We start from the raw sequence: 12,476 nt of genomic DNA, 5'->3' as shown, positions 1-12,476 counted from the left end.
TTTATATTTAAATTTCTCTTCCTACCCAGATATTCAATGAATATATGATGACTCATTCAGTTCAGAATCTTTACTTTGGAGAAAACCAGTCAAATCTGAGCAGTACAGTTTTTTTAAATGGCTCTGTTTAACAAAATATTAAATCTAACCAATGTATATTTTGTGATATTCTTTATACTTTTGTACCTTAAGTATTTTTTAATGAAAAAAAAAAAAAAGAATAAACCTGTGGCACTTTTCAGCAAGGCTAGTGGGAAAATCTGACTTGAACAAATTTTGGAAATATGTCCAAATATTTAAGAAGAATATTTAAAATATTTGGAAATATTTCCAAATTTCTCCCATTCCATAGGTTGCCTTTTAGTTTTGTTGATTTGTTTCCTTCACTGTGTGGAAACTTTCTATTTTGATGAAATAAAATAGTTTATTTTTGCTTTTGTTTTCCTTGCCTCAGGAGATATATCTAGAAAGAAGTTGCTACAGCCAATGTCAAAGAGGTTACTGCCTGTGTTCTCTAGGATTTTTATGGTTTCAGGTCTCACAGGTCTTTCATCCATTTTGAATGTATTTTTGTGTATGATGTAAGAGAGTGGAACAATCCTATTTTGGTTTGTTTTGCTGTTGTTTAAAGAGTTTGAGGTGTTCAAAAGAATTTAGATATTTTAAATATACTAATTACCCATTTTAAGTTAATGAACTAATAGCAGTTTAACTTCTGTAAAGAAATTAAGTTGTAATTAATATTATATGTTTAAGAAAAATTACTTTTTCAGTATTTTTTCAAAAAATCTTTAAAGTGTGTTTCTCAAACTCCTAAATCTCCTGAAACCAGTCTATCTACACTTTATTTCAAGAAGGAAATGCCTGTATCTATAAATATATAGAGATAGAGACATAGAGATAGAGACATAGACAGAGATAGAGATAGAGATAGAGATAGAGATAGAGATAGAGATAGAGATATATCTGAATAACAAAAGTATCCTTAAACCCTAGGGAATGACTTACTTTTTGAACAAAAAAATTATATAATAAAATTCTCTATGCATAAAAACTGTGGTCAATCTTAACAGCATTTTCTGTGCTTTATTAAATACCATCAAGTAAAACATAAGTTTTTTAATCCCCTAGTATAACTGGCAGAATATAACACTTTGGATACATAAATACTTACATATTAGGAATACTTACATAGTAGAATCTCTTTCTTGAGAAAGTGTTGTCTCATGTGAAACTGAAACAACAGAAGGGGATCTAGGATACAGTCCATATCCTTCGCTTGGAGTGATTATCTGCCTACCCAGGATCCTTCAAAATGAACAACATAAAGAGACAATCAAGCACGTTCACCTGGCATACATACAAAATGTAGATATTCTTGGAACAAATATGATGGCTCTCTATAAAAGTCCAGTGCATACTTAGTACGCTACTGATTAAGAATGATTCTTAAGAGAAAAATGTGAATCCAGAATCTTATTACAGGTTATAGCTCTCTTCCACAGAATAGATATGGAAAAGATAAAGCTATAGCCTCACACTGCTGAAAAAATCCAAGGAAACTGAGCAAAAATTTGTAATTTTCCCTCCATCCTCTACAATAATCTTCATTAAATCTGCTAAAATGGATGAAAGCCAGGCCAAATTAGTGAAAACTATAAATTATATTCTTAAGAACATGATGCTATATAAATTTTAGGTATAAATTTTAAGTAGTAAGTATAGTAACTTACTATAGTTACTACACTTACTATATAAGTAAGGGAAGTAAGTGAGGGAAGCTTCCTAACAGCTTATGTCTGCTTTTAAATTTGTGTAAGAATTTTCTTGTAGACAACAGTGTAAACAAATACATTTTCTGACCCTCTTGCTCCAAAGAATAGATCTTTGGACAGCCACAATGCATAGATCTCAGCTACAAGGTAAAGGAACTGTTTTTCTCAATTAGGACAACATAGTGGTAGTTATGAACACTCTAAGAAACTTCCATCAACTTCAGTTTTCTCTCAGTGCAGTCTTTATACCATATGGCCTTATTTACATTCATTAAAACCAAGTCCATAAAGATTTCAGAATACAAGCTTTTTTTTGGATATCTGCTTTTTTAAAAATATTTTTTAATTTTTTTTTTTATTTTAGAGAGACAGAGAGGACAGTGAGGAAGAGGGGCAGAGGGAGAAAATCTTAAGGAGACTCTATGCTCAGTGGAGCCTGACGTGGAGCTCAATCCCACAACCTGAGATCATGATTTGAGCCGAAATCAAGAATCGGACACAGCCAACTGAGCAATCCAGGCACCCCTAGATATCTGCTTTTCAAATTTTAGTATTAGCCATGAATACAAGCCAGATCTAGGGCTTTAATACCTGAGGTGAGGAAAGCTGCATGTCCATTGTTGGCACTCTTCCTGTAGACTCTTAGTATGCACACTCAACTTCTGCTCATACAAGAGCTCGTCAATGGCTGTGAACATTGCCTGGACCTTTTCAGTGGCATTTTGATCAAGCTCCTGGAAGAAAATATCACCCCTAAATATTTAGGTGAGCTTTTAAAGTCCTAAAGGTTGAAAGCAATCAAATTTAAAATTTAGTCCATTTGAAATACTGTTGAATTTCCATTAAAAAATTTAGTGAATTTTCATCTTATAATATTCAGATTTCCTTCCTATTCCTATGTAAAGAAAATTTATAGAAATACCTACTTTTTTAAAGTAACATTTTCTTCATTATAAAAATACTATGTTTATTGTAATCATTTTGAAAGATCCAGAAAAACATGAAGAATAAATTAAAATTACCAATAATTCTACCTAATATAATGATTGCTAATTTTAGTATAGCTTGGTTCCAGTATTTTTTTAGAGCTGAAGATAGACAGTTAATCCTATACATGTGGCCTTAGGGATGCTGACCCTCCGCCCCCATGTGCCCCCTTCCCCCCCCCCCCCAACACACAGTCAAAAATCCATATATAACATTTGGCTCTCCAAAAACCTAACTACTAATAGCTTACAACTGACTGGAAGCTTTAACAATAACCCATATTTTATATATGTATTGCATACTGTATTCTTACAATAAAGCTAAAGAAAAGGTTATTAAGAAAATCATGGTGGGGCGCCTGGGTGGCTGTCAGTTGAGCGTCTGACTTCGGCTCAGGTCATGATCTCACAGCTCGTGAGTTCGACCCCCGCATCAGGCTCAGTGCTGACAGTTCAGAGCCTGGAACCTGCTTCGGATTCTGTGTCTCCTCTCTCTCTACCCCTAACCCACTCGCATTATGTCTCTGTCTCTCCCAAAAAATAAATAAACATTTAAAAAATTTTTCTTTTTTTTAAAAAAAGAAAAGAAAATCATGGTGTGCCTGGGTGGCTCAGTCAGTTAAGCGTCTGACTCCTGGTTTTGGCTCAGGTCATGATCTCGCAGTTTCATGAGCTCAAGCCCCACATCAGGCTCTTCGCTGGCAGCCTGGAGCCTGCTTGGGATTCTCTCTCTCCCTCTCTGCCCCTTCCCCACTCGCGCTCTGTCTCTCTCAAAATAAATAAACTTAAAAAACAAAATAGGGGCGCCTGGGTGGCTCAGTCGGCTAAGGGTCCGACTTTGGCTCAGGTCATGATCTCTCAGTTCCTGAGTTCAAACTCCACATCGGCTTCTCTCTTTCTCTCTCTCTCTCAAAAATAAATAAACATTAAAATTAAAAAAAAAAAAATCCTAAGAGGGGAGCCTGGGTGGCTCAGTCAGTTAAGCGTCTGACTCTTGATTTTGGTTCATGAGTTCAAACCCCACATCCACCTCTGCACTGACGGTGTGGAGCCTGTTTGGGATTCTCTCTCTGCCTCTCTCTCCACCCCTCCTCTCTCTCTCAAAAAAAATTAAATAAATATTAAAAAAAACAGAAAATCATAAGAGAAAATACATTTACAGTCCTGTACTGTTTTGAAAAAAAGTCCACATATAAGTGGACCCACACAGTTCAAACGTGTTGGTGAAGGGCTAACTGCGTATGTATCATTTTGTAGTCTGTATTTTTATTTTACTTTTAATTTTTTTAATGTGTATTATTTATTTTAGAGAGAGCACAAGCGGGGTTGGTTCAGAGAGAGCGGGAGACATAGAATCCAAAGCAGGCTCCAGGCTCTGAGCTGTCAGCACAGAGCCGACAAGGGGCTTGAACTCATGAACTGTGAAACCATGACCTGAGCTGAAGTCGGACACTCAGCCGATTGAGCCACCCAGGTGCCCCTGTAGTCTGTATTTTCCAGCTGAGAGTTTAGGTTATCTCCCTGCCCTCTGTAATCTTTTAGTAGCAGCAATAGAGATGGCTATAAAATATAAATCTGATCATGTTATTTGCTTCCTTGCTTTTCTACTTTATATTTATGCACCCTTTTTTATTCAGGTGGAAGAAAAAGTATAAGATAATAAATCTGTATTTTCACTCCACGAATGAAAATCAGTTTCTACCCAATTAAAAAAGACTTGCTAGATAGATATGAAGGTTAATTTTAAAGACTGTTGACCATAAAAAAAATACAGAAAAAAAAAAGTGTCAGCTTTTTAAAAGCAAAATAAGCTTCAGGAATAGCAAAGAATTGCAAATGGGGACAAGGAAACTTATGGCAAAGCATAGGCAAGTCCAGAACAGAGGAGAGGCTTGCTTTTTTATAGGCAAAAGGAGGAAGCTAGAAGGGGCTGTTATGGCTTCTCATTGGATGAGTGTGGTGGTTTCTCACTGGTTGGGCTGTGGATGGGCAGGAAGAAATTCTTCCTCCTGCTGGGGTATATAAAGTAAGTTTCTTCCTGTTGGGGAATGCAAGCTATGGTTTCTTATGGAGGGATGGTAGTGTGTGAGAGATTGTTCTTTAGGGCTTCCCAACTCCAGGTTTAATGATACTTCTTTTATTTATTTTCACAAGAGTCAACATAAGTAATATTTCTAAAAATTCTTTTACTGTTTTCAAGCTTCTGGGGGCTGAGGTGGGACTTTCCTAGTCTTAGTGAAATTTTTTATTTATTTTTTTCATGAAGCATCAAAGTTCTTTATTAGAGATGAGAATGGGATAATGTTGAAAGAAGTGACTAGCACAATCTCCTAGCAAGCTGGCTGTCTTTTGTTTTGTTTTGTTTTGCTTTGTTTTTGCATTGCAAGCATTTTTTAAAAATTTAATTCCAGTATAGTTAACATACAGTGCTACATTAGTTTTAGGTGTACAATACAGTGATTCAACAATTCCATACATCACCCTGTGCTCATTATGACAAGTGCAGTCCTTGATCTGTATTACCACATTACCGATTTCACCTACCCCCCACCCACCTCCCCTCTGGTAACCATCAGTTTGTTCTCAGTAGTTAAGAGCCTGTTTCTTGGGGCACCTGGGTGGCTCAGTTGGTTAAGCCTCCAACTTCAGCTCAGGTCATGATCTCATAGTTCATGAGTTTGAGCCCCACGTCGGGCTCTGCACTGACAGATTCTCTGTCTCCCTCTCTCTCTGCCCCTCCCCCACTCACATGCTCACGTGTGCTCTCTCTCAAAAATAAACATTTTTTTAAAAGAGGCTATTTCTTGGCAAATTTTTTTCTATTAAATATTTATTTGCTTAAATGCTATTATGTCAACTCTTCTTGTTGTTAGTATTTGCCTATTATAACTTTTCCCATCCCTTAATATCTGGGTGTCATTCTGTTTTTGAAATGTTTATTTAAATAGCATGTAGCTAGAATTTTAAAATCCAATTTCAGAGTCTCTGTCTTTTCTTAATAGGTAAATTGTATCCACTTATACTTATTATAATGTGCAATATTTGGACTTATAGCTACCATTTGTTTTGTGTTTGTATTTAACCTTTTTCTTGTGTTTTTTATTTTCTTTTCCTTCTGTTACATTTTTTCTTGTTTCCTCTATTAATTTGGAAGTTATTCATTATGTTTATATTCTACTAGTGGTTAAAATTTTAGCATCCATACTTCATTTTTTTATTTTTTAAAATTTTTATTAATTTATTTTCAAGTTATTTAACATACAGTATAGTCTTGGCTTCAGAAGTAGAACCCAGTGATTTATCTCTTATATATGACACCCATTGCTCATCCTGAAAAGTGCCCTCCTTAATGCCCATCACCCATTTAACCCAACTCTCCAACCCCTCTCCAGCAACCCTCAGTTTGTCCTCTGTATTTAAGACTCTCTATGCTTTGCCTTCCTCTCTGTTTTTATCTTATTTTCCCTTCCTTTCCCCTATGTTCATCTGTTGAGTTTCTCAAATTCCATATATGAGTGAAATCATATGATATCTTTCTCTGACTGACTTACTTCGTTTAGCATAATATCCTCCAGTTTCACCCACATTGTTGCAAATGGCAAGATTTCATTCTTTTTCATTGTCCAGCATTATTCCATTGTGTATACATACTATATCTTCTTTATCCATTCATCCATCGATGGGCATTTGGGCTCTTTCCATACTTTGGCTATTGTTGATAGCACTGCTATAAACATTGGGGTGCATGTGCCCCTTCGATTCAGCCTTTTTGTATCCTTTGGTGAAATTCCTAGTAGTGCAATTGCTGGGTCATTAGGTAATTCTATTTTTAATTTTTTGAGGAACCCCCATACTGTTTTCCAGAGTGCCTACACCACTTTGCATTCCCACCAGCAGAGCAAAAGAGTTCCTCTTTCTCCACTACCTTGCCAACATCTGTTGTTGCCTGAGTTGTTAATTTTAGCCATTCTGACAGGACAGGTGTGAGGTGGTATCTCGTTGTGGTTTTGATTTGTAATTCCCTGACGACGAGTGATGTTGAACATCTTTTCATGTGTCTGTTTGCCGTCTGGATATCTTCTTTGGAGAAGTGTCTATTCATGTCTTCTGCCTATTTCTTCACTGGATTATTTGGTTTTGGGGTGTTGAGTTCGGTAAGTTCTTTATGTATTTGGGATACTAACCCTTTATCTGATATGTCATTTGCAAATATATTCTCCCATTCTATTGGTTGCCTTTTAGTTTTGTTAATTGTCTCCCTTGCTGTGTAGAAGCTCTTTATCTTGAGGATGTCCAAATAATTCATTTTTGCTTTTATTTCCCTTGCCTCTGGAGACATGTCAAGTATGAAGTTGTTGTGGCCTAGGTCAGAGAGGTTGCTGCCTGTTTTATCCTGTAGGATTTTGATGGTTTTCTGTCTCAAATTTAGGTCTTTTACCCATTTTGAGTTTATTTTTGTGTATGGTGTAAGAAAGTGGTCCAGGTTCATTCTTCTGCATGTTGCTATCCGGTTCTCCCAGCACCATTTGCTAAAGAGACTGTCTTTTTCCCATTGGATACTCTTTACTGCTTTGTCAAAGATTAGTTGGCCATATATTTGTAGGTTCATTTCTGGGTTCTCTATTCTGTTCCATTGATCTATGTGTCTGTTTTTGTGTCAGTACCATACTGTCTTGATGATTACAAGTTTGTAATACAGGTTAAAGTCCAGGATTGTGATACCTCCAGCTTTGGTTTTCTTTTTCAACATTACTTTGGCTATTCAGGTTCTTTTGTGGTACCATACAAATTTTAGAATTGTTTGTTCTAGCTCTGTGAAGAATGCTGTGTTATTTTGATAAGGTTTGCATTGAATGTGTAGATTGCTTTCAGTAGTATCAATATTTTAACAATATTTGTTCTTCCAATCCATGAGCATGGAATGTTTTTCCATTTCTTTGTGTCTTTTTCAATTTGTTTCATAAGCTTTCTATAGTTTTCAGTGTACAGATATTTTACCTCTTTGGTTAGGTTTATTCTTAAGTATCTTATGGTTTTTGGTGTAAATGGGATCAATTCCTTGATATCTCTTTCTGTTGCTTCATTATTGGTGTATAGAAATGCAACCAATTTCTGTACATTGATTTTATATCCTGAGGCTTTACTGAATTCATGTATCAGCTCTAGCAGTTTTTTTGGTGGAGTCTTTTGGGTCTTCCATGTAGAATATCATGTCATCTGCAAAGAGTGAAAGCTTGACTTCTTCTTTGCCAATTTGGATGCATTTAATTTTGTTTTGTTGTCTGATTGCTGAGGCTAGGGCTTCCAACACTATGTTGAACAACAGTGGTGAGAATGGACATCTCTATCATGTTCCTGATCTTAGGGAGAAAGCTCTCAGTTTTTCCCCATTGTAGATTATATTACCTATGGGCCTTTCATATATGGCTTTTATGATGTTAAGATATGTTTCTTCCATTCCGACTTTCTTGAGGGTTTTTATCAAGAAAGGATGCTGTACTTTGTCCAATGCTTTTTTTGCATCTATTGACAATGTCATATGGTTCTTATCCTTTCCTCTATTAATGTGGTGTATCACATTGATTGATTTGTGAATACTAAAACAGCCCTGCAGCCCAGGAATGAATCCCAGTTGATCATGGTGAATAATGCTTTTAATGTATTGTTGACTTCGATTTGCTAGTATCTTATTGAGAATTTTTGCATCTAGCTTCATCAGGTATATCGGCCTGTAATTCTCCTTTTTAGTGGAGTCTTTGTCTGGTTTTGGAATCAAGGTAATGCTGGCTTCATAGAATGAGTTTAGAAGCTTTCCTTCCATTTCTATTTTTTGGAACATTTTGAGAAGAACAGGTATTAACTCCGCTTTAAATTTTTGGTAGAATTCCAGGGCTCTTATTTGTTGGGAGACTTTTGATAACTGAGATTTCTTTGCTGGTTATAGGTTTATTCAAATTTTCTATTTCTTCCCATTTGAGTTTTGGTAGTGTGTGAGTGTCTAGGAATTTGTCCATTTCTTCCAGATTGTCTAGTATGTTAGCATATAATTTTTCATAGTATTCTCTTAGAATTGTTTGTATGTCTCTGGTATTGGTTGTGATCTCTCCTCTTTCATTTGTGACTTTATCTATTTGGGTCCTCTCTTTTTTCTTTTTGAATAGTCTGGCTAGGGGCTTATCAGTTTGTTTATTCTTTCAAAAAATCAGCTCTTAGTTTCATTGATCTGTTCTACTGTTCTATATCATTTATTTCTGCTCTAATCTTTATTTCCCTTCTTCTGCTGGCTTTGGGCTATATTTGCTGCTCCTTTTCTAGCTCCTTTAGGTGTAAGGTTAGGTTGTATATTTGGGGCCTTTCTTACTTCTTGAGATAGGCCCGAATTGCAGTGTATCTTCCTCTTAGGACTGCCTTTGCTGCATCCCAAATGATTGGACGATCATACTTCATTTTCATTTGCTTCCATATATTTTTAAATTTATTTAATTTCCTGGTTGACCCATTGGTTCTTTGGTGGGATATTGTTTAACCTCAATGTATTTGGGGTTTTCCAAATTTTTACTTGTGGTTGATTTCAAGTTTCATAGCATTGTGATCTGAAAATATGCATGGTATGATCTCAATCTTTTTGTACGTGTTGAGGGCTATTTTGTGACCAGTATGTGATCTATTTTGGATAATGTTCCATGTGCACTCAAGAAGAATATGTATTCTGCTGCTGTAGGATGAAACGTTCTGAATATATGTGTTCAGTTTATCTGGTCCAATGTGTCATTCAGAGCCGTTGTTTCCTTGATTGATTTTCTGCCCAGGTTATCTGTCCATTGTTGTAAGTGGAGTATTAAAGTCCCCTATAATTATGGCATTATTATCCAAAAGTTTGCTTATATTTGTGATTAATTGATTTATATATTTGAGTTCTTCCACATTGGAGGCATAAATATTTACAATTGTTAGCTCTTCTTGATGGATAGACCCCTTAATTATGATACAATGCCCTTCTTCATCTCTTGGTACAGTCTTTGTTTTAAAATGTAGTTTGTCTGATGTAAGTATGGCTAGTCCAGCTTTCTTTTGACATCGTTAGCATGATAGATGGTTCTCCATCCCCTCACTTACAATGTGCAGGTGTCTTCTGGTTTAAAATGAGTCTCTTGGGGGCGCCTGGGTGGCTCAGTCGGTTAAGCGGCTGACTTCAGCTCAGGTCATGATCTCGCAGTCCGTGAGTTCGAGCCCTGCGTCGGGCTCTGTGCTGACAGCTCAGAGCCTGGAGCCTGCCTCAGATTCTGTGTCTCCCTCTCTCTGACCCTCCCCTGTTCATGCTCTGTCTCTCCCTGTCTCAAAAATAAATAAACGTTAAAAAAATTTTTTTTAAATGAGTCTCTTGTAGGCAGAATATAGATGGATCTTATTTTTGATCCCTTCTGATACTCTATGTCTTTTTTTTTTTTTTTTAATTTTTTTTTTCAACGTTTATTTATTTTTGGGACAGAGAGAGACAGAGCATGAATGGCGGAGGAGCAGAGAGAGAGGGAGACACAGAATCGGAAGCAGGCTCCAGGCTCTGAGCCATCAGCCCAGAGCCTGATGTGGGGCTCGAACTCACGGACCGCGAGATCGTGACCTGGCTGAAGTCAGACGCTTAACCGACTGCGTCACCCAGGCGCCCCTCTATGTCTTTTGATTGGGGCATTTAGTCCATTTACATTCAGAGTGATTATTGAAAGGTATGAATTTAATGCCATGGTGTTATCTGTAGATTCCATGTTTGTTGTGATGTCTTTGGTCCTTTGTAGTCTTTGCTGCTTTCCACTCAGAGTACCCCTAGAATCTCTTGCAGGGCTGGTTTAATGGTCATGAACTCCTTTGGTTTTTGTTTGGGAAAGTCTTTATCTCTCCTATTCTGAAGACAGCCTTGCTGGATAAAAGATTCTTGGCTGCATAGTTTTCCTGTTCAGCACATTGAATATTTCCTGCCACTCGCTTCTGGCCTGCCAAGTTTCAGTGGATAGGTCTGCTACTAACCTTATGTGCCTATGCCCGTAACTTAAGGCCCATTTGTCCCTAGCTGCTTTCAGATTTCTCTTTATGTTTGTGTTTTGCCAGTTTCACTATGATATGTCATGGTATTGACCTGTTTTTATTGATTTTGAAGGAGTTCTCTGTGCCTTTCAGACTTGGATGCCTGTTTCCTTCCCCAGATTAGAGAAGTTCTCAGCTATAATTTATTCATATAAAACTTCTTCCCCTTTCTCTCTCTTCTTCTTCTGGAACTCCTATGATACGGATATTGTTTTGTTTCATGGAATCAGTTCTCTAATTCTCCCCTCATGATCTGGTAATTTCCTTTCCTTCTTTTTTTCAGCTTCATTATTTTCCGATTTTATCTTCTATTTCACCTATTCTCTCCTCTGCTTCTTCCATCCTCACTGTCACTGTATCTAGTTTATTTTGCATCTCAGTTGTAGCATTTTTTAATTCATCAGGACGAGTTCCTAGGTCTGTGATCTCTGTACAAAGAGATTCTCTAGTGTCTTCTGTGCTTTTTTCAAGCCCAGTTATTAGTCTTATGACTGTTATTCTAAATTCTTGTTCAGATATATTGTTTATAACTGTTTTGAGCAATTCTCTGGCTGTGATTTCTTCCTGAATTTTCTTTTCGGGAGAATTCCTCTGTTTTCTCATTTTGGCTAGTTTCTGCTTTTTGTGGGTTTTAATAGTTTGTTATTACTGCACCTGTGAGTACTTCTATATTAAAAAGGGGTCATACACTGTCCAGGGTTGGCACTTTAGGAATTGTTTTTGGTATACATTATATGCACTCTGTTGTGTTTTGGCTGCTCTATCCCACTGGTCAGTCCTCTGCAAAGCTCCTCCTTACTTTTAGTGGTGGAGTGTTTGGACCTTCAGCCAAGGTGTGCTTTGATTTGTTTGTTGAAGTAACCCTGGAAAAAAGGGAAAGGAGTGGGGAGGAAACCTGATCCCATAAAAAGAAAAAAAATGAAAGGGGAGAAATGAAGACCAAACAGGGAATCAAAAAACTATCAGGCTAAATTCAGAGAAAGAGAAAGGAAAATAAAGAAGAAGAGAAATAGAAATGGTGTAAAATGAATAGAATAAAAATGCCTAATTGAACAAATATATGTATATATATAAATGACCAAAAACAAATCAGAAACTATGAGCCTGATTCCAAAAGAAGAGGGTAGGAAGAGGAAAGGAAAGGAAAGGAAAGGAAAGGAAAGGAAAGGAAAGGAAAGGAAAGGAAGAGAAGAAAAAAGAGGCTAAGCTTAACTATGTTTTTTCCCAAGAAGAGGTAGAGGGGAAAATTACACAAAATGAATAAGCTTATAATACGCTGGCCAAGTAGATCCACAGACAAATCAATCTGTACTCAGAAGATCACTGATTACCACCACACCACTATATCTCAACTTACTGATCATGAAAAGCAGAGGTTTCTTGAGAAATGAAAAATTATTCCAAGGGTTTCTCCAGAGCGAAAAGACTGGGAAAAACTGCTCTAGAGAGATTAACTAGGCAGGCTCTGGACTTGAAGACACCAGACATATCCTCAGGCATGATACTGTAGGACTCTCCCCTGGGAAAGCTGGCAGAAAAACCCTACATTAGAGAGTCCTTGCATCATCATTCTCCTTTAAGATCCTCCAGTCTACCAGCCTAACCTAGTCAGAAAGAACACCTGATCAGCATTTTT

The 12,476-nt window shown here is 36.8% G+C and overlaps 1 protein-coding gene across 6 annotated transcripts in view; it reads right to left on the bottom strand.

Annotated features, from left to right (window-relative positions):
- Positions 1–12,476, bottom strand: part of FAM149B1 (family with sequence similarity 149 member B1) — an 87,143-nt gene that overhangs the window by 51,017 nt on the left and 23,650 nt on the right. For all 6 annotated transcript variants that reach the window (XM_040485364.1, XM_040485360.1, XM_040485361.1 and 3 more), the window contains exons 4-5: positions 2,367–2,509; positions 1,192–1,308 (exon numbers count right to left, since the gene is read on the bottom strand). In XM_040485364.1, the coding sequence (XP_040341298.1) occupies positions 1,192–1,308; positions 2,367–2,509 (260 nt within the window). The remainder of the gene's footprint in view (positions 1–1,191; positions 1,309–2,366; positions 2,510–12,476) is intronic.

Source organism: Herpailurus yagouaroundi, unplaced genomic scaffold (assembly GCF_014898765.1).
Source record: "Herpailurus yagouaroundi ecotype Mexico unplaced genomic scaffold, PumYag 163, whole genome shotgun sequence".
In the NCBI taxonomy this organism is placed as follows: domain Eukaryota; kingdom Metazoa; phylum Chordata; class Mammalia; order Carnivora; family Felidae; genus Herpailurus; species Herpailurus yagouaroundi.
This window is presented reverse-complemented; position numbering and strand designations above follow the sequence as displayed.